Consider the following 27830-nt stretch of genomic DNA (forward strand, 5'->3'; position numbering starts at 1 on the left):
TCCATTAATAATGCAAATGTTATCTTATCAATCACTTGGTCCGAATTTTCCTGCTCTCGCGGAGTATAATTTTGGACATGATTCCTATAAAAAGACATTTGAAAAAAAAACATTTGACAAATAATTGATCAGCAGAAACATTTCAAGCAAGACGATTCAAACACACACATATTAAACATGAATATGGTTGAATAACCTCCCCAACTCAATCCGAGAAGTCTTTAGCCATCTTCAAGAATCTTTATTTGACCATCTAACTTTAACACTCACTATTCTAGTTCTATTCTTAAAAATAATCTAACTACCTTTCTAATCTTTTGGTATTCTATTTTCTTTTCATTTCTTATGCAATTGTGTGTGTGTGTGTGTGTGTGTGTAAAAGACCTCTAACACTGGATTGCTCTATTCTTTTTTTATTCTTCTTTGTTTTCATTTTATTTATTATATTATTTAAAAGCCCATGCTACGTGTACTGTGTTAACCTAACTGAGACTTGTTATAGCACTTATCAGTGATGCGCGGGTTGATCCAAAATGAGTGGGTGCCTGCGGTCGCCTGCAGTTATGAGTCATTCAAAAATATGTTTAATGATATTCGGGTCGCGGTCGGTCGGGTCCTAGTACTAGCACGTAGAGATGGAGGCGGCAAGACTGCATGGGGAGCAGCAGCGCTGTTTTTGGTAAAACATGATTTTGACGACTTCTTTACGTTTTTTTTTTTATAGAAAACTATTTTTAAAAGATTTTCGTTTTGTATAAATTGTATCTTAATTTTGATAAATGTTTTATCAATCAGTTGCCCACATTTAATAAATAAGAAGCAAATATATAGCCTAGCAGACAATGTAATAAGGCACCGGCACGATCACTTGCATTGCATGTGAACTAAACTCATCAACACTGTGAGTGTGCCTCACAGATTTGAGAAGTATAGGCTATATATTACAGACAGCTTGAAATGTCTTCTTTTAAACGAAAATATTCAAACCAAAATAAACGGACTACTCTCTGATGATGTAATTCATATGAAATGTGCATGTCTCTGGCGTTCATGGCGAGTCTCCATCGTCAACTTCATCTTTGCAGCATCACAGAAAACACCAGTTTAATTCTAAACAATAAAATGACTCCTTGCATATTTTCGAACCAGCAGGCCATTTTGGGTTGAGCGAGACCCCACGGAATGAGCGAGTGGAACGGGATATTCAGAAATGCGCTCTCCGCTCACGAGCTCTGATCGGAACAAACCCGAACCTCGCTGTTTGCTGACCTTGCAGAAACATACAAATAGAAACAGCCAGAATAGACTATTTTAGTACAAATTATGAGCTTACTGACGATTTTTTATAATTCTTGTAATATATTGAGGTTTTTTTTCGTTTTTTGCCTACTTAGTTTTGCCTACGTTCCTATGGCCCAATGACGCCACGATGAGCATTTACTGATTTTTAAAACTGCAGGTCAGGAAGCAGGTTGGGTACAATATTTTAATTTAATTTTTTTGCGGTCCGAGTTGCGGGCACTTATATATCATTGCTCTTTTTGTTGTTTTTGATTGCTTCCACTGTCCTCATTTGTAAGTCGCTTTGCTAAATGAATGAATGTAAATGAATATGAATACTTAAGCTATTCAATAGTTATTAAAAAAATAGTTATTAAAAAGGAATTGTCAATATGGGTTCTTTTGTTTAATGTTGAAAGCTGTTTTCTGAAAGAGTTTGTTGGTTAGGCTTGCTTCAGACTTGTGGCACTAGGAGTTGATTTACAACATCCTTTGACTGTGGAATTTGGCTACTCATGTTTCAACCATCCTCCCAATCGAATCTTTAATTGTCTGATTCGGGTCTGAAACCCTACACTATACATGGTTATAGGTATAACCGTTTATATGTAATTCATTTAGGGATAATAATATTATTATTTTATACCATTTTAAATATATTTTTTTATACCATTTTAAATATATTTATTTGTGTCAGAATTAACAGTTCAGTTTGCACAGTGTTAAAATTTCTAAAAGGCTAAAATCTTTACAAATTTTCAAAATTTACAGTCTTGTCCGACATTATTTTCCTGTGAGAAGTAGAATGTATTGTAATTAGCTGTTAAAGGGCAATAATGTACATTTTTTTTACTTTCCTGCTTTCCAGGTGGACAGGATAAACTCACAAAAATAACAAATCAAACAGTTCAGGATGATGGTGGTTTAGTCTCAATCTTGTATTGAATGATTGAAACTATTACACATTATGAAACAAATATTTTAAAAGAAAAATAGGTGTTTATTTTTATTAATCCGAAATTTGTGATAAAAATATATTAAATATATAACGTGTCTAAGTAACTTTGTGTAAGAAAATGAAAATATAGCTCATTCTTAAATTCTAGATCCACTAACACTTAATATTTGCATTATTGATTTCACTGCATTGACACTATCAGATGAGAACTGAACAGAGGTGGATGATGGCATCACTGTTTCTCCAGGACTGATCATTATAACTCATTATAACTGATGACCTTTACACAGTAAGGGAACTGACCTTAACTGAATAATGACACTATTGTTTTTTATATATATATTTTTTTATTATTATTATTTATTTTTACGGCTGCTGTTCAGCAGAACTCAATACTGTTTATATCATTGATAACTACTTCTTAGAGTGAAGCTGCTTCAAAACAAGGTGACTTGACTAACATGAGATTTTACTGACTTTATCAGGACTGTTCTGTATTTAAAGCTGAATAAATCAAATTGTGTTTATAAGGCAAAACTGATCTTAATTATTGACTGTAGCTCTGTTCACTAAAATCAGCAGTGCAATATGACTTTAGTCTCAGAGAAACTGTTTCTGTTTGTTCTTCAGGTGTGTTTGGTGCTGATGCAGATGAAGTGAAGTCAGTGAAGGAGGGAGATTCTGTCACTCTGAACCCTGATCTCACTCACATACAGGGAATTAATAGGATAATGTGGTGGTTTGGAGATAATATTTCACTCATTGCTCAAGCTGATAGAAATAATATCTCATATCCCAATAATGAGCTATTCAGAGACAGACTGCAGCTGAATCAGACTGGATCTCTGACCATCAGGAACATGAGAATAAAGCACTCAGGGCATTATGAAATTCAGATCAGCCACAACACTGAGACCTCGTTTCAGAAATACAGTGTTACTGTCTATGGTGAGTATACTTTTTGTTGTTGTTGTTGTTTATTAGTAAACAATTACGATATACTATACTATATTTTATATAGTACTTGTGAAATATAATCCATTTATCTATTTAAAGCTTTGAAAAAATATGTTTTAAATGGTGTAGCAGAAATAAATAAGTTGAAGCTTAAATTCTACAATTACTAAAACTGAAAACAATAAATGGAAGCTGTGGAAATATATAAATAATCAAATGACAAAAGTGTAAAAAAAAGAAACTCAATTTAAATAAAAATAGTAAATATTAAAATAAAAGCAAATTCAAAATATTAATACATTTTATAAAAAACATATTAAAATGTCAGTGGTCCATTTCACTGTAAGGACCTCTATTATATATATATATATATATATATATATATATATATATATATATATATATATATATATATATATATATATATATATATATATATATTTGTTTGTTTATTTGTTTATTTATATGTTTATTTATTTATTATTTTTTTTTTGCTTTTTGCTTTGGTCAGCTACCTTTAATGTACCTCATTCACTGTCACTCTTCAGCTCTTCCTGATCCGGGTCTGTCTCCAGGTGTTATAGCTGGCATAGCTGCTGCTGTTCTGTTGTTCCTGATTGCAGTTGTGATTTACTATGGTCACAGGATCTCTATAATACAAAAGCATGTGGGTGAGTTTTACAGCTGAACAAAAGAAGATTTTTCCAAGACAAAGAAATTTACTTTTATACTGCTACAGTAGTGTTCAAATGCATACTATGATCTTTCATAATCAATATCTGAAGTTTTAGATGTCAGTTTTACAACTTACTTACAATTAAGATCTGGGTTTGATCACACTTTAATGCATCAGATCAATACAGGAGTCCATTACTATTGTAAATGGTAAATTAGATGAGAAACGTTTTACCAGATTGTCTATTCCCTGAAGTACAGCGAGAGCGATTTGAAAGCATGCACCTAATATAACACACCTTATAAGCTTGTTTGAGATTAGCTAAATCTGTGCAGAACTGATCACAGCAAGAGGCATGCAGGTTATAAATGTGTTCGAGAGCAGACCGCCTTGCTCTGATGTCATGCCATCTCTCACGCCAACAAGTCAGCCGTGCAGTCAAGGACAGTTGCTCTCTCCCGGACCAAAAGCACGATGAGAAATGACTTGATGATGCCACTTATCTGTTCTACTTCAAGAGGTCACAATAGTGACCTCTTGAAGTAGAACTTTCTTTACACTTCTAATAAATGAACTTTCTTTACACTTTAAATTTTCTGCATACTCACACTTGTTTATTGTACTTGGCAGTTGGCAATGGAACATTCAAATAAATTAATTATCAATCAATAAATTACAGTGATTTTTGCATGTACATTTCAATATAATTTATGACTATACTTTCACATGCTTTACAGAGTAAAGCCGTATAAATGCACCTTTGAGAAAATTAATGAGAAAAAAAAGTTACGTAAACATCACGAAAAAACAGGAAAGAAAAATAGGGCTTCCGTATAGTCCTCATTGTGAGTCACTCTTTTATTTTATTTTTTTATATATCTAACCGCTAGCAGGGATGTTCTTGCTCTGTAATAGAGCTGGGAAATATGTACAGAAAATAAAACTTGTGTATTTTTAGGCTCAATGGCAATATACAATATATATATCTTCAAACTTACTATGATTTTCTATAAGGTCAAATTATATTTTATGTATTTACTTTTAAAAATGTTATTTCACATACTAACCGATGTTGTCCTACAAACAATGCACATAATGAAGAGCACTCATTTACTCATTTGAGAACAGTAATTATCTGTTCTCTGCTTCTGTGTGTCATTGTGACAGCTGAAGAAAAGATGGTGTCAGGGGAGGAAGGGAGATCTGTCAATCTAGAGACTAAGACTGTACTACAGAGAGGGGATGAGATCAAGTGGTGGTTTGAAGGTCTCAATCTCATTGACTTCAGAAACACGACCAGTAAAACAAATGATATCGAATGTGATGTTGCTGATGGAAGATTCAGAAGCAAGCTGGTGCTGAACACGAAGACTGGAGATCTCATCATCAAGAACATCAGGACCTTTCACTCCGGACTCTACAAACTACAGATCAGCCGCAAAAACAGAAGAACTGAATACATGAGATTCATTGTTACTGTCACTGGTGAGTAGAAGAATAATCATGTACTGTTTGAACAGGTTATATTATCTGGACTTGGCCCAAATTCCCAATGTAAAACATATCATCAGTTAGTGTCATAATCATCAGCTGGAGTGCCCGGGACCGGGGCTTCCTGCTCTCCTAGCTCACTCCAGCTGATGATCGTGACAGTAAGATTATATCATTACAAAATGTGATCTAATTTATCGCCTTACTCTGAACTGAGGCATTAAGATTAATAATTTCAGCGAAGGTGCTTCAAAACAGTGTGAATTGTGAAAAGTGCTTTACAAATGAGCTAAAATCATGAAACTAAAGGTCCACTAACACAATGGACAATAACAATATATATATTAGGGCTGGGCGATATATCTAACGATATGATCATGCGCATCTAATCAGTAAAGCTGCTTCCGTGATCACCGCTAAAGTCGCCATCACCTGCTTATAATTGGAGTGGCATTTAATAGACAGCAGAGGTGGGACTTTCAAGTCACAAGCAAGTCTTCAAGTCATATCCCAAGTCCTCAAAGGGTTAAAGTTAATGAGATAATTAAGTGACTAATTAAATGATGATTGTACATTAGTGATGAACTTCTGCTGTTAACAATCAACATCACTGAAGTAAAGAGAAACACAAGAACTACAACTGAATTTAGCCACAGCCTTCAACTGAAAAAAAAAAAAAAAAAAAACACTATGCCACCATAATTGTGGTCAGGGTTTGCTGTAGGTAGTCTCTTGACCCTTTTACTAATTCAAAGCAATTTGATTCAAAACAACTTCAACATTGTTTTTGCAACAAACATGTATGCATTGCTGAATCAAACCTCGTAGTGACAGATGATCTTATGCTTTTTCTGCTTATAACTCATGTTGACTTGGACATCATCAGATAGTCTTCTTTGGATTGTTGACTGACATTCAGCTTTTACCAGAGGTGGGACTTTCAAGTCACAAGCAAGTCTTCAAGTCATATCCTCAAGTCCTCAAAGGGTTAAAGTTAATGAGATAATTAAGTGACAAATTAAATGATGATTGTACATTAATGATGAACACCTGTTGTTCTTGAGAATTACAGAGGATCATATGTTGATGTTTTATTGGTTAAAGTGATGCAACCATAATGGAGATCAGCGTGTGCTTTAGTGGGGCTCTTGACCCTTGACTGTCATGTTAGATCTCTTTATGTAGCATTGCATGAGGTGCTGTAAAGCAGCGAGAAGAAATTAATCTGTATGTGATAGGTGGTCAGATTACAATCAGGTTAACATTAGCTCTATTTAAGTTTAGCATAATCAACCCAGTAAAACTACACTATGGAAAAAAAATTAAAGTAAGTGAATTTTAAATCTACTAAGAGCATACAAAATTTGAAAAACTATACTCTGTAGACACACACAGACATCAAGAACCAGCATATGACTCTCAACAGTGGTGACAATCAACAAAATGTTGCATGCTGGGTAAAACCTTAGTAAAAACTCCCGTCATGCACTGCAGTATGAAAAATTGTCACCCCTGTTGAGGATCGTGTGATAAGTGTGTTTGTCTAAAAACCTGAACTGATTGTCTCCTTTTGTGTCTTTCAACATTTAGATTTTTTTTTTTTACTTCAGTAATAGCTGAGTGTCAGTCTACTATCCAAAGATAAACACCATTTCATGATGTTCAGTCATCATGAGTTATAAGCAGAAAAAGCATAAGATCATCTGTTACTGCAAGGTTCGACTCAGCAATGCATACATGTTTGTTGCGAAAACAATATTGCAATTGTTTTGAATCAAATTGGTTTGAATTAGTAAAAGGGTCAAGACACTACTTAAAGCAAACCTTGACCACAATTATGGTGACATAGTGTTTGTTTTTTTCCGTTTACTTTTTTTTCAGTTGAAGGCTGTGGCTAAATTCAGTTGTAGTTCTTGTGTTTCTCTTTACTTCAGTGATGTTGATTGTTGACAGCAGGTGTTCATCACTAATGCACAATCATCATTTAATTAGTCACTTAATTATCTCTTTAGCTTTAACCCTTTGAGGACTTGAATATGACTTGAAGACTTGCTTGTGACTTGAAAGTCCCACCTCTGATAGACAGAGCCGTAGATCGCTGACAAGCCACGCCATATCGCGTTCATATCGAAGGCGATTCATCTGCGATAATGAACGCGATATGGCGTGGCTTGTCAGCGATCTACGGCTCTGTCTATTAAATGCCACTCCAATTATAAGCAGGTGATGGAGATTTTAGCGGTGATCACGGAAGCAGCTTTACTGATTAGATGCGCATGATCATATCGTTAGATATATCGCCCAGCCCTAATATATATATATATATATATATATATATATATATATATATATATATATATATATATATATATATATATATATATATTACAAATCTCTAAATTCAAAATAATAGTCTCAACACAACTATAATGATAATGATACAAACGATATAATTGGAATAACTTTCTAAATTATTTTTCTGGCTGATGAGTGATAACAATATTGACAGCCAAAAGTTAAAGTTTAAAGTTTGAAATGACAATCTTGTGTGTTTGTGTGGATGCAAACACTGTTATTATTGTAATTATCTTTATAGGTATTGATAGGTGTTAAAGGAGTAATATTTCAAAAAATGTATTAGAAATGTTTTGTAAGGAAAGAAATCAAAATATTACAAGAAAAGTTGTGATGATAAATCATAGGTAATCACTAGGGGTGTAACGGTACGCAAAAATCACGGTTCGGTATGTACCTCGGTTTTAAAGTCACGGTTCGGTTCATTTTCGGTACGGTAAGGGAAAGAAATGCAAACATTAAAATGCAGGTTGTTTATTACTATAAACTCTTTTTTTAACAATTTGTTTACACTTTTTTTTAATACTTTTTAATAAAATATATATAAAGGAGCTGCTGAAACAGTTCTACTCAGCCGTCATTGAGTCTGTCCTCTGTACTTCTATAACTGTCTGGTTTGGCTCAGCAACAACATCAGACATCAGAAGACTACAGAGAACTGTTCGGACTGCTGAAAGGATTATTGGTGCTCCCCTGCCCACCCTTCAAGAACTGTATACATCCAGAGTGAGGCAAAGGGCTCATAAAATCACTCTGGATCCCTCACATCCAAGTCACCCCATTTTTGAACTTTTGCCATCTGGCCGGCACCTCAGAGCCGCAAATACCAGAACAGTAAGGCACAAAAACAGTTTCTTTCCCCAGGCAATCTATCTCATGAACAGTTAAATGTTCCCCACTTATGCTTATGCAAACAAAAGTGCAATATCCTTATATTTATTTGTTACCCCTCCATCCTAGTACATCCCTGCATCTTATTCAATCCTATTCATTATCATTTATAGCACAATTGTTTATACACTTATCTATTTGCCTACTTTTTATTTTTTGTGTGTGTGTTGATGTCTCTGTGTACTGGAAGCTTATGTCACAAAAACAAATTCCTTGTATGCGCAAACATACTTGGCAATAAAGCTCTTTCTGATTCTGATTCTGATAAAATAAAAAAAGAATAAGAAATAAAATACTGCTGCAAAGTTCACCACTAAATAAAATACTCTCAGTCTCAAACAATATCATATAATAACATTATGAAAAATTACAAAAAAAATTACAGTGCAGCATTACCAATCCCAGCTTGTATACCTGCTCATATTTAAAATATATATATATAACTTTTCCAAAGTGTAAAGTGCAGCATCAACAGTTTCAGTTTTTAGACCTGCTCAGATTTCATTATTGTGTTTGCCCGATCGGAATTAAGAGCAAAGGTCTGTTTAAATGCCGACGGGAGCTGCCTTTGAATTAAAATCGTTTTTTCCCTAGTTGTATTGATGTTCACACTCACGTGATGCCTTTTGAAAACAATATCTATACTTCATGTTGAGCCGGTGACACACTGGCATATTGCACCTGTCAAACATAGTCTATTTTGCCGTCAATACTGTTAACGGTGTCCTCTATTTATGCTCAACATATTGTTGTAGTGAAGACAAGATCCTGGTCTGTCGGCGCCTCAGCGGTCTCCCTCTATGTCAACTACAGTAGAAGTAGCGCGTCAGGCACGATTATGGTGTGTAAAGACACAGAAAAACGCGAAGCAGGTGTCACGCAACTGACAAACAGCAGAAACGCCATGCTCACACCATGCTCACGCCACGCAGCCAGTGTGTCACCGGGCTTAGTCACCGGCCTCAATCAGCTGCAGGGCGGGATTTGCGCTGAACGCGGAGACTTCTGCCACTTAATATGTTCGTTTGGAAACACAAAAATGTATATGTTCCTCAAACAAAATATTGCATTCGGTCATTCGGTACACACGTGCACCATACCGAAAGCCCTGTACCGAAATGGTCCGGTACGAATACACGTACCATTACACCCCTAGTAATCACAGGTCATTCATAAGCAATCATAGGAATTCATTTTTGGGGGGGGCTAAAAAAATCCATGTCAAATACTACAACATATTCTATGATATGTGTATTTGGGTAATACCTTCCTAGACAGATGAGCTGAAACTACAAACATGACAAACTACAGCAGGTTTTTAAAAAAATGTCTTCTCAATTAATTTGTTGAAAATTAAAATTACATTAATTCACACTTTTTTCTGTGTTTCTGTTTCTGTGTGTTGTTTTGACATGAAGTGAAGAAAGTGTCAGTGAAGGTTGGAGAAACTGTCACTCTAGACCCTGGTCTTGAAACACTGAGTGGTGATCTGATACTGTGGACATTTGGAGCTAAAAACTGTCTGGTTATTAAAGCCGAATCAGGAATGACTGATATTAATGAGAGATTCAGAGACAGACTGAAGCTGGATACTAAGACTGGATCTCTGACCATCACAAACACCACAGATACAGACTTTGGACTTTTTAAACTTCAGATCATCAACAGGGAGCGGACCAGATACAGGAGATTCAATCTGACTGGTACTGGTAAGTAGAACAGTATTTATTACAAAAACTATATATTTATTTTGAACAAACAGATGTTTTCCACACATTTTTAAATGAGATGTGAACAGCCCCTAAAAGTGCAAATACGTGGTTCAAGTCCATATTTTAAATCATTTATTTATTCAAAATGGCTGATTCATTTAGAAAGGAAGCAAGTGACTTTATGTCTTTATGAATGTATCGTAGAATTTTTAAAATTGACTCACTCAATTCATTCAAAAGAGATTCATTCATGAATGAAACACTGTTGCTATGTCTGCCTCTGGTGTTTTTGCTGGTGAATCAGACAAAATTTTGTCTAAAATGTAACCCACTCTGTATTAAGTTCATATTTGTTGAACTGTTGTATAAAATTGATATCATGACAGAGGTAATTATTTCCTCAGTATCTATTCTATGCATTAAGGCAAAATGTGTAGTCAGCTGGGGTTTCATTCATAAAACTCTCCGAATATTTCATCCTAAAATTTTACGTAGGCACAAAAGCTAGATTTTGCGTATACCCAAAAGTTTTCCGATTTATAAAACCATGCGTACTGCAGAACCTGTGCAAAAATCTCTTTATAAATCCCAGTCAGGGGAAGATTGTGCGTACGTGCATGTCCACCCTGACTCCCCGAAATCACCATATATGGAGCTTACAATGCCTTGTTTTACTATGCAAAACATCATCTGCATATAATTTCCATGCGAATTCCCATGCATGTGACACCATGTTTTAACACAGAGACAGTAGGGAAATAGTGTCCTTGCTATGTTTTAGAATAAATATATGAAAATATCCTTAAAAGCTAAATGGTTTCAACTACCATATTTTCCGGACAATAAGTCGCACTTTTTTTCATAGTTTGGCTGGTCCTGAGACTTATAGTCAGGTGCAACTTATTTATCAAAATTAATTTGACATGAACCAAGAGAAACGAACCAAGAAAAAACATTACCGTCTACAGCCGCCAGAGGACGCTGAATGTCGCTCAGTGCTCCTGTAGGGAAGGGTCTGTCTGCAGACTGCAAAGAAGGGGGCATAACTTGAATTGGGCGTAACTTGAAGTAGGAGGCGTAACTTGAAGTTGTTCAAATCACACAGAACCACGCGAGATGTCAAAACGAGACTTTTTCGGTATGCGTTTGAAACCGCATACCCTTTAATTAGGCACTTAATTTCAATTAGTACTAACTTAATGAGCGCTAAAACAGTACATATTATACAGCCTAAATGGATATGTATGAAGTATGAATGCAATTTGTATATCATCATCCGCTATGTTGATCATGTGACCCACAAAGTTAAAACAAGCACAAAAACGTAAAGACAAAAGTGACAGGTTTAATTATTGTATTTGTAATTATCTTGATAACGAAGAACATGTTACAGAAACGGCTGCCTTTTTATTTTGTGATTGTAGCATAGCCAATACTGTTGATTTTAATTGTTTATATTTTAAATTCCACTAATGTGATCAAGTGTTATCCTTAAAGCATTTTTTTTTTATATAATTTGAAAACCCAAAATCATTATTTCTTGAATATTTGTTCAATTATTTTACGTGAAAAATGTTTTTCTTGTATAGTATCCAGAGGTGGGAAGTCCAGGGTCCAAAGAGTAAAAGTCCTGCCATATTTTTGTTCCACCCATGAACTCATCAGCCGATTTCACCAGAGGAGGAACCAAGTCATTCCTTCCAAGTCACAAACGAATCTTGTGTCAAATCCCAAGTCCTCAAAGAGTTAAAGTTAATGAGATAATTAAGTGACTAATTAAATGAAGATGCATTAGTGATGAACACCTGCTGTTTACAATCAACATCACTGAAGAAAAGAGAAACACAAGAACTACAACTGACTTTAAGCACAGCCTTGGATGAAATAAATTGAAAAAAAAAAAAAAACCTTTGCCACCATAATTGTGGTGAGTATTTGCTTCAGTTGATATCTTGAGCCTTTAAGCGGTTTTCACAAATTTGCTTCTATCCAATTGCATTATTGTTTTGCAGCAAACATTTGGCAATGCTGATACAACTCTTGATCTAGCAGGTGACTTATGCTTTTGATGACTGTATGATCTTGATTAAATTTCTTGATTATATGAGAAGAGTTCGTGGCTTAGTTGTTAGAGAGAACTGCCGTGAATTCACTGCTCTGTCTGGGCACTTTGGATGGGTTAAATACAGAATATGATTTCTGAGTACGGGTCACCACACTTAACTGTATGTCACTTTCACAAAAAAGAGAGAAATCTCATTATGCAAATGCCACCATATAATGCTTTATAACACTTCAGTATTAAGAAAAAAAAATTGTATTTAGGCATTTAGCCATGAACATTTATCATGTGATCCTCAACAGTGGTGAAAATTATTAATCATACTGCAGTGCATTATGGGAGTAATTCATGTATTGCAACATGAAGCATTTTGTTGATTGTAACCATTGTAGAGATTCATATGCTGGTTCTTGATATCTGTGTGTGTCGAAAATCACTGGAGTTCAAACTTTTATATGTGTTACAAACAAAAAAAAAATCCATATCCTGTAAATATTAGAGCAATGCTTTTTTTGTGTGCATGCTGTAGTTTCACTGAAATTATTCAAAACCTAGACATGTGATCAGAAAGAAGACAAAAATATTTGAGATATAGTTAAACCAGCTCATTGTAACTGTATGTTTTTCATATGTCACAGTTCTGTCTTTTCCACAACAACCCATGCAGAGCTACAGAGAGAGATCTAGCACAACAAGTCAAGGGTCAAGAGCACAATTAAACCAAACACTGATCTCCATGATGGTGGCATCTTTTTAACCAATAAAACATCAACATCTGATCCTCTGTAATTCTCAATAACAGCAGGTGTTCATCACTAATGCACATTCAATAGTCACTTAATTATCTCATTAACTTTAACTCTTTGAGGACTTGGGATTTAACTTGAGAGTCGTTTGTGACTTGGAAGGAATGACTTGGTTCCTCTGGTGAAATCAGCTGCTGGACTTTTACTCTTTGGCCCCTGGACTTCCCACCTCTGTACAAAACTGGTCTCTTAAGGTACAAATCACAAGGGTACAGCACCAGTGACAAGCTATTGTACCCCTAAAGGTACAATTATGTACTTTATTTTCTGAGAGTGTACCCTCAAGGTTACAGCTTTTGTACCCTTGGCATAGGGTACATAAAACATCACCATCTGATCCTCTGTAATTCTCAATAACAGCAGATGTTAATCATTAATGCACAATCATCATTTAATTAGTCACTTAATTATCTCATTAACTTTAACTCTTTGAGGACTTGGGATTTGACTCAAGACTCGTTTGTGACTTGGAAGGAATGACTTGGTTCCTCCTCTGGTGAAATCGGCTGATGAGTTCATGGGTGGAACAAAAATATGGCAGGACTTTTACTCTTTGGCACCTGGACTTCCCACCTCTGATAGTATCTCATAGGGCTGGGCAATATATCTAACGATATGATCATGCGCATCTAATCAGTAAAGCTGCTTCCGTGATCACCGCTAAAATCGCCATCACATGCTTATAATTGGAGTGGCATTTAATAGACAGCAGAGGTGGGACTTTCAAGTCACAAGCAAGTCTTCAAGTCATATCCCAAGTCCTCAAAGGGTTAAAGTTAATGAGATAATTAAGTGACTAATTAAATGAAGATAGTGCATTAATGATGAACACCTGCTGTTCTTGAGAATTACAGAGGATCAGATGTTGATGTTTTATTGGTTAAAGTGATGCAACCATAATGGAGATCAGCGTGTGCTTTAGTGGGGCTCTTGACCCTTGACTGTCATGTTAGATCTCTTTATGTAGCATTGCATGAGGTGCTGTAAAGCAGAGAGAAGAAATTAATCTGTATGTGATAGGTGGTCAGATTACAATCAAGTTAACATTAGCTCTATTTAAGTTTAGCATAATCAACCCAGTAAAACTGCACTATGGAAAAAACTTAAAGTAAGTGAATTTTAAATCTACTAAGTGCATACAAAATTTGAAAAACTATACTCTGTAGACACACACAGACATCAAGAACCAGCATATGACTCTCAACAGTGGTGACAATCAACAAAATGTTGCATGCTGGGTAAAACCTTAGTAAAAACTCCCGTCATGCACTGCAGTATGAAAAATTGTCACCACTGTTGAGGATCTTGTGATAAGTGTGTTTGTCTCCTTTTGTGTCTTTCAACATTGAAACATTGTGATTTTTTTTTTTTACTTCAGTTCAGTAATAGCTGAGTGTCAGTCTACTATCCAAAGATAAACACAATTTCATGGTGTTCAGTCATCATGAGCTATAATCAGAAAACACATAAGATCATCTGTTACTGCAAGGTTCGACTCAGCAATGCATACATGTTTGTTGCGAAAACAATATTGAAATTGTTTTGAATCAAATTGGTTTGAATTAGAAAAAGGGTCAAGACACTACTTAAAGCAAACCCTGACCACAAATATGGTGGCATAGTGTGTGTATTTTTTTTTTCGTTTACTTTTTTTTCAGTTGAAGGCTGTGGCTAAATTCAGTTGTAGTTCTTGTGTTTCTCTTTACTTCAGTGATGTTGATTGTTAACAGCAGATGTTCATCACTGATGCACAGTCATCATTTAATTAGTCACTTAATTATCTCTTTAGCTTTAACCCTTTGAGGACTTGAATATGACTTGAAGACTTGCTTGTGACTTGAAAGTCCCACCTCTGATAGACAGAGCCGTAGATCGCTGACAAGCCACGCCATATCGCGTTCATTATCAAAGGCGATTCATCTGCGGTAATGAACGCGATATGGCGTGGCTTGTCAGCGATCTACGGCTCTGTCTATTAAATGCCACTCCAATTATAAGCAGGTGATGGAGATTTTAGCGGTGATCACGGAAGCAGCTTTACTGATTAGATGCGCATGATCATATCGTTAGATATATCGCCCAGCCCTAACCGGAACATCCCTACTTCCCTGTATGCAAATAAAAGGTATGACAGCCAGAGATCCCAGTCTGTACCATTGCTGTTCACAAACTTTCGCAGCATCTGCTTCACCGTCTTGTTGAAACGTTCTGTAAGCCCATCCGTTTGGGGGTGGTAAGGTGTGGTTCTCAGGCTCCTGATGCCAAGTAATTGATAGACCGGCTTCAACAAAGTTGACAAAGTTAGTTCCTTGATCAGTCAGTATTTCACATGGGAAACCCACTCTTGAAAAAAACTGTACTAAACAAAAAGCAACAGATTTAGCTTTTATGGACTTCAATGGGAACACCTCGGGGTACTTGGTTGCATAGTCTGTTATAACCAGCATGTAACGGTTCCCAGATTTACTCTTCTCCAGAGGTGGGAAGTCACTTAATTATCTCATTAACTTTAACTCTTCGAGGACTTGGGATTTGACACAAGATTCGTTTGTGACTTGGAAGGAATGACTTGGTTCCTCCTCTGGTGAAATCGTCTGGTGAGTTCATGGGTGGAACAAAAATATGGCAGGACTTTTACTCTTTGGCACCTGGACTTCCCACCTCTGCTCTTCTCAACAGGACCAACAATGTCCATCCCAAGGTGTTCAAATAGAGTGGCAATGATTGGGAGTGGTAGGAGTGGAGCTATGGAGGGAAGGCTAGCAGATGTCATTTGACACGGAGGACAACTTTTGCAGAATTGAGCAACATCTCAAACACAATTCTGGCTGCTAATATGAGCTCCTTCCTATAAACGTTTTCTACAGATAACCTTATAACCAGCCTAACCAACAGTGCTTACTAGCATATTCACCAAAACGTGCATTGTGATGTAATTTTGTCTGTATTTATTTATCCATACATAAAACAATTGGAAGACAGCTCAGTTTAGTATTCTCACGGGGCGGTTTTGACAGGGCAAAAAATTATGTGTTTATTTATTTAATTTTTTACACTACCATTGAGAAATTTTAACCAAAGTATGTTATAGGCTTTTCAGTAAGACACTAAAGGAGCATTTCAACTTAATGGAAAATGGGCATCCAATGACCCCTTTAATTATTGGGTCATTAACTGCATTCATGCTTTTAGCCTCTCAAAATCAAATTTTTTGAGTGATATACTCAATAGAGTCAGCTTGCACATCTGTAAAACAACAGTCATCATATTTTGTTTCATGTTCTGTTGTTTTCAGCATGTATAGGGACTCTTGAGTGGAGCTGTAACATCATCCATGTGTAGATGTAGATGTAACAGAACTGATTCTTTCTTTCTTTTTAATTCCTGTGTTCTCTATTTTCTTTTATATTCCACAGTGAGTGAATCAACTGAAGAGGAACCACTGGTGAATAAAGAGGATGAGCAGCAGGGGACTTCAGTTTAATAAGACGTGCCAATCACTGAACTCAACATTTTTCTGCTTATATGAAGAAACAGAAAGAAATATTATAATGTGGTTAGCTGTTAAACTCACGTTAAGAATGTTTTTAAAGGGGTCATATGATGCTGCTAAAAATACAATTTATTTTATGTATTTGGTGTAATTAAATGTGTTCATGCAGTTTAAGGTTAAAAAAAAAAACATAATTTTCACATACTGTACATTATTGTTTCTCCTCTATGCCCCGCCTTCTGAAATGCATGTTTTTTTTACAAAGCTCATCGTTCTGAAAGCGAGGTGTGCTCTGATTGGCCAGCTATCCAGTGTGTTGTGATTGGTCGAACACCTCAAGCGTGTGACGGAAATGTTACTTCCTTTACAAACTGTGATGCTTTGTGTCCTGGAAAGACGAGACAGAACCAACAAAACCCATTACAGATGAAGCATTTGTTGCATCCAGTGGGGACATAATTCCTGATTATAATGACTTGTAATGTCATTTTATAGCCTTTTTAGAATGAGCCGTTTCAGGGGGGCATGGACGAGTCTTACTTTTATAAAGAATATCTCTTTGTATTTGAGACTTTAGTCTTTGCAACTTTACAGATCTTCTTTATGCACCAAGAGCTTGTAACTCTACAAAGAGAAAGAAAAAGTTGAAAGTATGTAGGATTGTGGCCTACACTGGTACTGCAGTCACTATAAAATACTGCAGAGCGGTGTATCCCCTCCCCCTCCCCCCTGACTCGAGGTTGCCAGATAAGCTGCAGGATTCAGCAGAAACGTAGGCTGCTTCATCGAGCTTCCAATGGCAGGTGACGAACAGACGTACAAAGTAAGTTTTTCTGTTTTCTGTTAATTATGTTTATGCTTCATGAGAGATATTTGATAAGTAATTATGTATTTAAAAATTTTACTAATTCTCATTAGTTAAATATAATCGTAAAGATGTATCCTCGTATGTGACTGTATAATCGTAAAGATTTATGCTCGTATGTGACAGTATAATCGTAAAGATTTATGCTCGTATGTGACAGTACAATCGTAAAGATGTATTCTCGTATGTGACAGACAGAATGGTAACTGTTAGTCTAACTTGTAACGTTATTTATCTGTCATTAATGTAAATACAAGCACAAGCCTGTCACTGTGTAACCAATATCAAAGATACAGCTATTCAATTAGCTGATGATATAAGTGAAAGTGGCCAGCTGTATTTTTTTTTTACTTACCCTGCAGCACGTCCATAACGCTAAAATATGTGATGTGAAGGATTACATGACATTCTATTATTTATGGCTGTAGAACTTGCATGAAAAACAAGTAGGCTACAAAACGTTCCAAATGGCCCAAATTTTTCACATCATAGGCTACACTGTGCTTTTCATTAGTGTTATGAACATTAGAAAAAGTAATTTTTCCTTGGAATTGTACCTACTGTAGTGCTTCCAAACCATCACTAATATAGTACATAGCCTAAAAGGTAGAGAATGTTTATTTTGAGTTAGCACTTGTACTGCTCTCACTTGTTGCAGCCTGATTTAGACCCCAGTTATGAGGTGCCCGCTGTCCTAAGTGAGGCTGATGAGAGCTGGGAAGGCGAGAGGAGGCGCAGACAAAGGAAAAGAAGAGCAAAAGGGAGAGGGACAAGAGTAGAGTGTGCAGGTCTTGGTCCAGGAGACAAAGAGCAGAGAGAAGGAGAGAATTTAGAGGGAGGAGATGGACCAGGTGACAGAGGCCAGAGAGGTGGAAGAGGCCAGAGAGGTGGAAGAGGTCAGAGAGGTGGAAGAGGAGATAATGCAGGTCCAAGTACTGGAGTTGGCAACAGAGGAAGGAAAGGGAAAGGAGGCAGAGATGCAGAGGAAGAGAACAGAGTTCAGATGATCCAAATTGACCGAAGGGTCCGGACAGAGGTTTGTTTCCAGAATATGCTACACAATTGATAGACTCTAGTAAAATTATGGCTTGTGATAAGTAGTCACCATTTGAATCAATGTTAGCATCTTTGTTATTTTTAATCAAATGTAAACAACACATTTTCTATTATGGTTTGTTTACTTAGGCACTCATTCAGGGCATGAGTGAAGTGAGGCTATGAGCACTAGCAACCCAGGTCTTCTCCCGGAATCCTGGATTAGTTTTTGATGCACTTCCTCCATTGGACAGCAAAACCCCACCTAACGCTGCTCTTCCATGGTGCACCTGTGGGAACTGCAGGGAAATGGCCACAGATGCTGAAAGGAAATGCTGTGGCCAGGGGCCTGACTACTGCATCAGCAAATTGGCACATTTTGATCTGTATTGTCTGGAAGATGGTTATTTGCGTATTCACAGAGATTACAGAAATGATATGTTGGTGGTAGCTGAAGTTATAGAGCCAGGAGATGATAACAGACAATTTAGGTATGCTGCTTATCGTCAATACATCTTTTGGCAGCATGGGTCACTGGGTCTGGGTAACCGTCGTGTTATTCCCAGCTGCTGTATATGGAAAATAAGGGACAAATACCCTGACCCCCAAGGCCAGTACACTGGCTTTGTACCCACCATTTGATACCATTCTAACGTGAACAGTTATATTCAAGTTATTTATTGTTGTATATATGGTTTTACAAATTGTTTTTTGATTTGTTCTGTTTTTTGGTTTGTTTGTTTGTAAAGAGCGTTCCTCATTTTTTCAATAAAAAAAGTTTATTTATAATAACAATACTATGCTTTTTACAATGTAGAGAAACAGTATATAAAATGGTATAATGATAAATGTTACACAGTATAAATAGAAAACTAGACTCAGCTGCTCTGTACTGTTTAAACTTTTAGTCTGAAATTGTTGATAAGCAGCTTGTGACACAAAAGTTTACATGGCCATGAAGATGGTCAGGGTTGTGAGGCTCTGGAAACTGGGCTTCACAGGTCTTTAGTCTGGAATGTTGACACTGAGGAGAGGAAATTACAACCTGAAGTTAGTTTATTTCAAACTTGGAAGTGTTATGCATGACATCTGACTTGGTGTGTGGCATGTAGCCCAAGGTGCAAAATAAATAAATTTGCATTCAACCTACCAAGACCTCTCCTGACTTGGGTGTGCAGGAGTTCCTCAATGGTTGGTGCCGGCACAGGGGGAAGTGGGCCGTACCTTCTGGGGTCATCAGGTCGTAGTGTCCTCCGTCTGGGCATCCCCTTACCAGCTAATCTCTTTTGAAGGATCATAGCTTGCAGTTCTGGGATGTAGCCATACGTCTTGGATGTCTTCTGAGTGTATAGCATATACCTGCGAGCATTCTTCTTGTACAGCCTCCTGTACCTGTATTAAAAGCAAAAAGGGGAGGGAAGAAGACATTTACATTCCAAGGGACATTTTTTGTAGTGTTCTTCTGTAGTGTTAGATGAAAATTCTATCATCACATACTCACTCACCCTCATGGTGTATATGTTGATATAATTTTCATTTTTCGGTGGAGTATCCCTTACATGGTGTTGTAATCTGGTATAAAACAATAGCATGTAGATGTGAGCAAGTCACTTACTGTTTGCTTCCATCAGATTTACACAACTCTGGGCGGTCCTTGTGGTAATTATAGTCCATCGCTGCAAGGAGCATCCTGGCCTCAAAGACAGGAGGGCTAAATGCTGTGCGCTTGCAAGCGTACATTAAAATATGGTTCTGGAAGGACTCCAGATCAGCAGTGGACCTGTGGGGTGTGTGTGAGAAGAGACATTTAGTGGGATTTTGAAAATATCTTTCTATCTACAGTATGTGTATATAGTCAAAATATTACCTAAAATTGAGATATTTGTGGACCTCATTAAGCCACCGCTTGTTTCTAACGATGCTCTTCAGGGCCTCATGTGCCATGGAGCCTCGCTCAAGCCACTGTTGAGTTCCACCAGATTCTAAGTCTGCATGCTGGCAGCTTCCCAGGACCCACCTGTGTTCATTTGTCACATGATGTAGGAGACCAAGCCACAGCTCCTAGAAATAATATAGAAATATAATGTACAGAAAAAAAAGCATGCATATTGTACATAATTCATTATTAATGATGATTCTGCTTGTAAGTACTATAATCTAAGTGGGTCACATTATTTACCACAATGACATGTCTGGTTAGCTACTGAATCAACAAATATCCAACATCAACGAACCATCCTAACTTATTCTCTTGACCAGCAAGGTATGTCTAATAAGTCTGCATGTTCGTTTTGCATATTATTTTTAGATGACAACTATTTTTCAAACCATATCAACTTACAAGGAACTCTTGGTAAGAATCTGCTGTTTTGCAGCACCACCAAAAGTGGTTGACAATGTCTTTTAGCCAACTGCTCAAACTGGACTGACCCTTGACCTGTGAAGCCTGGGATAGACATAACAGTTATCATGATTACACCGCTCAAATTAGGGTAGATTGCCATGCAGAAAATGAAGCCATAGTAATGACAGCTGAAGTTACAGCATGGATCCTTTTTGCCAAATTCTTGGCCCCATGCCACATATCCAAGCTGTGCTGCAGCCCAAGGTCTTTGTATTTTCCTTTGTCTTATTTGAAAAAATAATATGTATAATTAGTACAGTAATGGTCCCCCCACCCCTCCAAAAAAGTTGTTGTAATTCTACAAGTAACGCAAAATTTCAGTGGCAACTTACTCATTAGTGCGGAGATCTGGACATGGGCATCAGTGCAGACCTCTACTAGTTTCACTTCATTCAAAAGAGTGTCGACTGTCCGCACAAATGCCTCTCTCTCCATGATCACAGAATTTCGCCCAGTCTCCCTTTTGTCCACAGTGATGACAGAGATGATTTCCCTGGATTCGTTCTCCATGGCAGTGTATGTACAGTACTGGGCGCAATGTCCAGGACTGTCCATTCTTCCATCCGCTATTCAATTTGTAAACAAGAATCAATGATTAACACAGAACATAAAATTTACATCTTAACATACTGTAGCATAAATTAATAAAAAATGTACATTACCTACTATTACCACATCTCTGTCTTATAGCCGATTTATTGCCTCAGCTCTCCTCTCCTCCCAAAACTCCTTCACAGTGTCTACACCGTATGTGTCCTGAATTGTGAAAAATGAACTACGGTCCACCATCCCCATGTTCATAAACTGGAACAGAAGCGAGACTTTGGAGTAGTTGCTTCCAGAGAGTAGTATGTTGCTTGCCAACATAAAGTCCCCTGCTAGCATCCCGTACCTCAAAGTGGGCTGTGAGCTCCATCTCCATACAGTGTGGCCAACAAGGCAGGTCTGACAATAAATGGGACACAACTTAGGCTATTTAGCATTATCAAATACAAACATAGAATTGCTTCCACTAAGTGGAAACTACAACTCAGGAAGCTTGATTGAGTTTCACAAAACCACTGTCAACGTATTGACATTGCCTCCAACACCAATCTACACTTATTTGCAATGTAGTATGATTACAACACATACCCATTCCATGATGCTTGCAGTACCCCTGCGTGTAATGGAAACTTCAAATGGAGGGCGACACTGACACTCCATTTTACTGACGTCACATGTGTATGGGCACTTTTGGACCGGAAGCACAAGTAATGTTGCAAGCTGCCTCAAACAGTCCTCATAAGTGATGGAGGCCCGTTTCCCGATTAGGTCATCTTCAGTCATGACCTCCAGTGTATCAGGAAAGCCAGGTTGTTGAAGTGTAGGTAAGGTGACTGATGGAGGCTCTACATCCGGGATGTCATGTACTGTCTCACTGGCATCTATCACAGGCAGATTATCAATGCATGGTGGTGCCTGCAATGCTCCACCCAACCTAAAGACATGAAAGATATATACTGTATTTATCATTTACAGATAGATATCCAATCAGATGAATAAAATAAAAATGGCAAATACAAAGACGGGGTTATCTTTGAGATACTACAGGGACCAGAAAATATCAAAAAATCTTACATCTTTTATTTTTATGTTTACATATTTCATTGAATCAATGTTCGATAATGTATTGTGAATAATCTTAGAGGATCCAATGTTAACATACCGAATACAAATACGAGGGACATAGTCCTCATCTTCACTGTCATCTGCTTCAATCTCCTCATTACTAACACCTTCACTGTCCCCCCAATCAATTCTGGCAAATGTGATAGAAAATTATATTTGTTAATACAAAGCAGAACATCTTGTTACTCAATGTACAGTAAAACCCAGTGGAACTTACACACTGTTCATTAGATCATTTATCTCCTGCTCATTCATGACCTGGGTTTCAGCATCCTGGATGCTCATGTTCTGTAGACTAAAAACAAAAACAATACAGAGGTCACAAAGATTTTTTTTTTTAAGTACATTTTTACTTACAAAACATTTCTTATCATTTGGCATATTAGGAAGCCTGAGAGGCTTTATCTACCTTTCCTCCAGAACCTCAGAGGCATCCATGGTGCGCTCATCATCTTCCAGTCTTTCCTCAATAGGCGACAGGTCCTCTCTGTAAATGGTGTAGCTGTTTAAGACCCAAATTGTTTCAAAATATGCAATGAAAATAAAAAAAAGAAATAAAAGTGGTACTGACTACTGACCGATTTGAAAGTGTTTCAGATGATGCACATACGATACTGGAAAGTGATGGTGCAGTCAGGTGGTGGTGCTTCAAGTTTCTCTTACTGGGTGTTGAGGTGCTGGGGCCATAATAGCTGAAGAGATAAGCGTTTTTGATTTGCTTTCTTTTTTTAACATTTAAATACAATTACAATAAAAAAAATTTGAGAAAAAAAAAGATAATAGTAAAACAAAACAAAAAACATATAAACAACAAAATAAAATTCCTTTTTTTCAATAAGAAAAAAAAATCGATTTACAAGTACTAAAGTTTTTGTAATAAGTACGCTAACAAATAACCAAAACATTTTCCACAGCAATTGTAATGCGGGCCAAATTCAATATCACCAATGGCTATCACAGGGATGTTTTCAGTTCCATCAGAAAATATTGTTATAGTAACTAAATTACATTAGCAATGGTCATAAAGGTCAACTTTCAGCATGTGTAACTTAGTCCATGATATACGTGAAGAAGAAATGACGAATCATTTTTACTGAGGTAACATTAGGCTACTGTCTCAATTACGTTTCAAATTGCCATAATGGGCGTGCTAATGTTGTTTTCCTCAGCTTCTCAGCATAATGACAGAAAAACGGGCTACTGTCACGGGCGTAAATTCCTATGGGGACAGGGGGGACATATCCCCTCCACTTTTCAAAATCCCGTTCGTGCCCCCCCCCCCCCCCCCCACTTTCAAATTAGTTTGTTATGATTTTTTTTAACCGCGCGCCGTCATCGTCACGGAGGATCAGGACAAACATCCTGCGTGTCGATGCGCGCGTCCGCTTACAGGCAGGGACGTCTCATGCACACTCTTAAGTAGTGTAAGCGCACTGAAAGTTCTACTGAGCAGCCAGTATCACAGTCAGTCATGAAACGCCAGCAACAGATGACTTTAATGTCTTCATGGATGAAAAAAAAAGAAAGGAGATGTGAGTTGGTCGATTCAGTAAATTAGCTCAGGTCAGAGTAATCAAAATGTCTGTCTACTTATTTTTTTACAGTCTATGGTCTACACCTGTTGATGAGCTAACGTTAACATACACTGCTGCTAGGTAACTTCAGACCGTTAGCTAGCTAACCTAAACATTTAATGTTGCCTAGAACATTCTGTGTCCACTTTAAACAGCAGCGTTTTCTGTCAGCAATATATGACAAGCAGACTCTGGCTGCTGTTATAGGCTACTCAACTCATTATACTCAGATGCAGAAATAAAATAAGTCTTAACAATAAATGTTTTTCTAAACTTGAGCTATTGTTGTTCACTTACAATATTTGTTCATTTAAAATGGAAGTTAATTGGTAAAAATTGACTTTACTTGTTGAAAAAAATTGAACGTTACTTGTTCAAAGAAAAGGCTTAATGTCGAGCTAGCCTGAGTTAGCCTATATTTTATATTTATATTTTTATATATTTATTTATATTATTATATAGTGTTATGTTATGTGGTGAGCCTGAGTATAGTTTTACACATCAGCCCAGTCTAGTCTGTAAAGTTATTGATACGCAGTCAGGTTTTTTTCTACACATTAATCTGAAAATGAATGTGGCACACCCAGTTTTTAAAATGTACATCCAGAGACTCTTTTCTGGCTATGTGGACTCAATATGATCATAACTCAGTTGTTTTCATATCAGAGCACAGATGAGGCGGAGCTGCTTCAGAACAGAGAGGGTGAGATAGGGAAAACAGTAGCAGCACAACGTTAGGTTATGTGCTGTATGAAAGGCCAGGTGATTTTGATTTGTTGGTGATAAAAGGGAAGAAGTGTACATGATAAATAATGAATACAGTTTGAATATTATCAAATTAAATGTTCTTCTTGTAAGAGCCAAATTTGCGTGTTGTTATTTGTTTAGAATATTTTTTTAAAATGGTCACATCATCACATGGGTGTGGTTTCATATTATTTACCTGCTCACTTGTGTGGTGGGAGAGGAGAGGATTTTTTTTCTGTTGACTGTTATAATATAGTTTCAGTTGTGATGAACTTTTGTTTATTTTTTTTTTATGCCATGCTTTCATATCAGAGAACAGATGAGGTGAAGCTGCTTAAAGACAGGGAGGGTGAGACAGGGAGAAGTAGCTCAGAGTTGCAGGTATGTGCTGTGTAAAGGGTCAGGTAAATAATTTTAATTATGTCATTTCAGAAACGGGCTAGCACATTTTCATATTTCATAGGTGAGACAGGGAACATTTTTAGGTGAACGTTTTTGACTTTATAAAATTATTCTCTCAAGTCTTGGCTATTCAACAATAAATAAAGTAAGACATCTTTTTCTTATACATAGTAGCCTATTATTCTTTTTGGCAGAATTTATCATTATAAACAACTTAATTATTTCCTGGATTTTGTATCACCATAGTCCCTAACTGTATGTAAATGGAGAAAATGGGATTCAAATCGAAAACATTTTTCCCCATTTTGTGTCCCCCCCACTTCTCAAACCAAAGTTACACCCTTGGCTACTGTAATGCATTGCTTAGCATACGTCCATGTGAGCTAACGTTATTTTACTTTGCAAAAACATGCCTAACTTTGTTCAACTGTCATTAATATATCAAATGTCCATCGACATCAAGTACAAGCTAGCCAAGCATAGATGAATCTTACCTGTCCAGGAGAAAATTAGCAACGTTGGCGTCTGTGTTCAAATTCTTCTCCGTTTTCAGCCGTCTCCATCGTTCAAAAGCATCTCCAATACAAATTCTGGTTTTATTTCGGACTTTGTCACGACGAATTTCAGAATTATAACGAGGTCTTTTTGATTTAGTAACAGACATTTTTATCCGACTGGAATTAGAGTAAGTTACAGCAAAGCTGGCAACACGGATCCCGAAACACTACTGACTTCGTGATTGGTAGATAGGAGGAGGGAGGCGCGTCAGGCCAAAACACAAAATGACAACAACAACATCAGTTGAGGGCTGCAAGTCCACTTTTTAAATGACAATATCCTGGCCGGACTACTGTTGTCAGTGATATACGTATATGAAATGAACATGTTTTCTTAATGTCTAGTGACACATCAGGGCCATTTTATGATTAATTAAAATAGATTTCTTACATACAGCTCCTTTAATATAACTATTAAATATTTTAGACAAAGCTTTTGTAAGTCATTATTCGAAATAAATTGTTGAACTTATTTTTCTATTTACAGTGTTGTCTATGCTACTGTTGATTTTAGATTTATTCATTTAGCTGATGCTTTTTTATCCAAAGCCACTTACAATTGCTATATATGTCAGAGGTCGCACGCCTCTGGAGCAACTAGAGGTTAAGTGTCTTGCTCAGGGACACATTGGTGTCAACCAGTGGATTCGAACCCGGGTCTCTCCGACCAATGGCATGCATCTTATCCACTGTGCTAACACCCCCCCCTCACCACATTTTATAAAACAGTGCAGATTTGTTGATTGACTGATGAAGAAAAAAAGGGCAGTTTGTGCTCTATGCAAACGTGTGCATAAAAGGGAAAAGAGTAGCTGTCGCCTTAAAAGAAAAGAGGTTTCACTACGTTCTTTCAGATTTCGGGGGAAAAAATTGCTGCTTCTTCTTTTGTAGCATAACTCGTCATGTTAATTCATTTCAACTCTTCATCAACAACAAACAAGAACTGACAAATACAAACATGCATCAAGATTTCATTTACTTTACTGCATTCTACAGCTCAAAATCTGTTTCACTGTCAAAAGTGCATTGCTATGTGAAGAAATGCAGTATTTTCAATAATATATATTTTGTTTGTTTGTTTCTTTCTTTCTGTCCTATATTTTAAGACACTAACCCCAGCAAAACATTCAAGGGAAACTCGATTGGGCGTGATTTTTCCAGGGCTGAATTTTAACTCCAGTCCAGCCCTGTCTGTATCTGTTTAAAACAAAAGTTCTATGACATCACTGTGAAAATCCCCTTTTGTAATTGTTAAATATATATTTCACCTCTTCATCTTTATCAATGCTGTCCGACTATTCTCAGTTCGTGCATGGGTTTATGGAAAGAATTATGAACATGAAGCCAATTGTCTGTTCACAAACTTCTTCAAAGTTTATTATTACATCAGTAGAATATACAGATACACTGTCAGGGGTGTAGGGGATCACCAATAAGAACTGTACACTTCATCAAATAGGAATGTCTAACAAACAAAGGGTTTTTCTTTTCCTGCTACTTCTAGATTCCGTAGAATAAAGATTAGATCTGTATGTTATATAAAATGAGAATACAGACAGGAAGTTCTGACCATATTAGGAGCACATCTGGCAAAGACCAAACTCAATAACCTTCGGGCCTATAGCCCCCGTCCTGTTCTGAACATCTGAACTCATGAGGAAATATACAAGAGTGCGGATGTGTGTAGACATTGAGAGAGAGAGAGAGAGCACAGAAGAGAGGAAGGGAAAGGACGAGGGGAGAGAAAGGGAGGGTGAAAGAGAGAGAGAGAGAGAGAGAGAGAGAGAGAGAGAGAGAGCACAGACAGGCAAACTCACAAAAATATTCTGGCATAGAGTGAAATAATAACAGTAAACTTTCTTTTTTCAAATATATGTGTAACTATGACAAAAT

General features: G+C 36.9%; 3 protein-coding genes across 6 annotated transcripts in view; all 3 read right to left on the reverse strand.

Annotated features, from left to right (window-relative positions):
- The window catches only part of LOC113071685 (hepatocyte cell adhesion molecule-like), an 89633-nt gene that overhangs the window by 59458 nt on the left and 2345 nt on the right, over positions 1 to 27830 (reverse strand). The gene's annotated exons all lie outside the window — the stretch shown is intronic.
- On the reverse strand, positions 19343 to 21731 carry LOC113071683 (uncharacterized). The gene is made up of 8 exons (XM_026244976.1): positions 21649 to 21731; positions 21319 to 21552; positions 21125 to 21210; positions 20924 to 21028; positions 20450 to 20643; positions 20198 to 20362; positions 19733 to 19974; positions 19343 to 19606 (listed from the first exon to the last, which is right to left on the reverse strand). The coding sequence occupies exons 2-8, from the start codon at positions 21539 to 21541 to the stop codon at positions 19578 to 19580; spliced, it is 1044 nt and encodes a 347-aa protein (XP_026100761.1). The 5' UTR covers positions 21542 to 21552; positions 21649 to 21731; the 3' UTR covers positions 19343 to 19577.
- Positions 21702 to 26346, reverse strand: LOC113071684 (uncharacterized). Its single transcript, XM_026244977.1, has 8 exons — positions 25875 to 26346; positions 23236 to 23349; positions 23067 to 23159; positions 22875 to 22952; positions 22695 to 22787; positions 22121 to 22466; positions 21879 to 21931; positions 21702 to 21790 (listed from the first exon to the last, which is right to left on the reverse strand). Exons 1-8 carry the CDS (start codon positions 26042 to 26044, stop codon positions 21784 to 21786), a joined length of 954 nt encoding a protein of 317 aa, XP_026100762.1. The 5' UTR covers positions 26045 to 26346; the 3' UTR covers positions 21702 to 21783.

This window comes from Carassius auratus, unplaced genomic scaffold (genome assembly GCF_003368295.1).
Source record: "Carassius auratus strain Wakin unplaced genomic scaffold, ASM336829v1 scaf_tig00007853, whole genome shotgun sequence".
In the NCBI taxonomy this organism is placed as follows: Eukaryota; Metazoa; Chordata; class Actinopteri; order Cypriniformes; family Cyprinidae; genus Carassius; species Carassius auratus.

Coding starts and splice junctions, on each gene's coding strand:
- LOC113071683 (XM_026244976.1), bottom strand. CDS start 21,541: ATGGACAGTCCTGGACATTGCGCCCAGTACTGTACATACACTGCCATG. Junction 20,363..20,449: donor CACAAATATCTCAATTTTAG/GTAATATTTTGA, acceptor CACACCCCACAG/GTCCACTGCTGATCTGGAGT. Junction 19,607..19,732: donor CCAAGTCAGGAGAGGTCTTG/GTAGGTTGAATG, acceptor TCCTCTCCTCAG/TGTCAACATTCCAGACTAAA.
- LOC113071684 (XM_026244977.1), bottom strand. CDS start 26,044: ATGTCTGTTACTAAATCAAAAAGACCTCGTTATAATTCTGAAATTCGT. Junction 22,953..23,066: donor TCTGAGGTTCTGGAGGAAAG/GTAGATAAAGCC, acceptor TTTTGTTTTTAG/TCTACAGAACATGAGCATCC. Junction 21,932..22,120: donor CTGCAAGCATCATGGAATGG/GTATGTGTTGTA, acceptor ATTTATTGTCAG/ACCTGCCTTGTTGGCCACAC.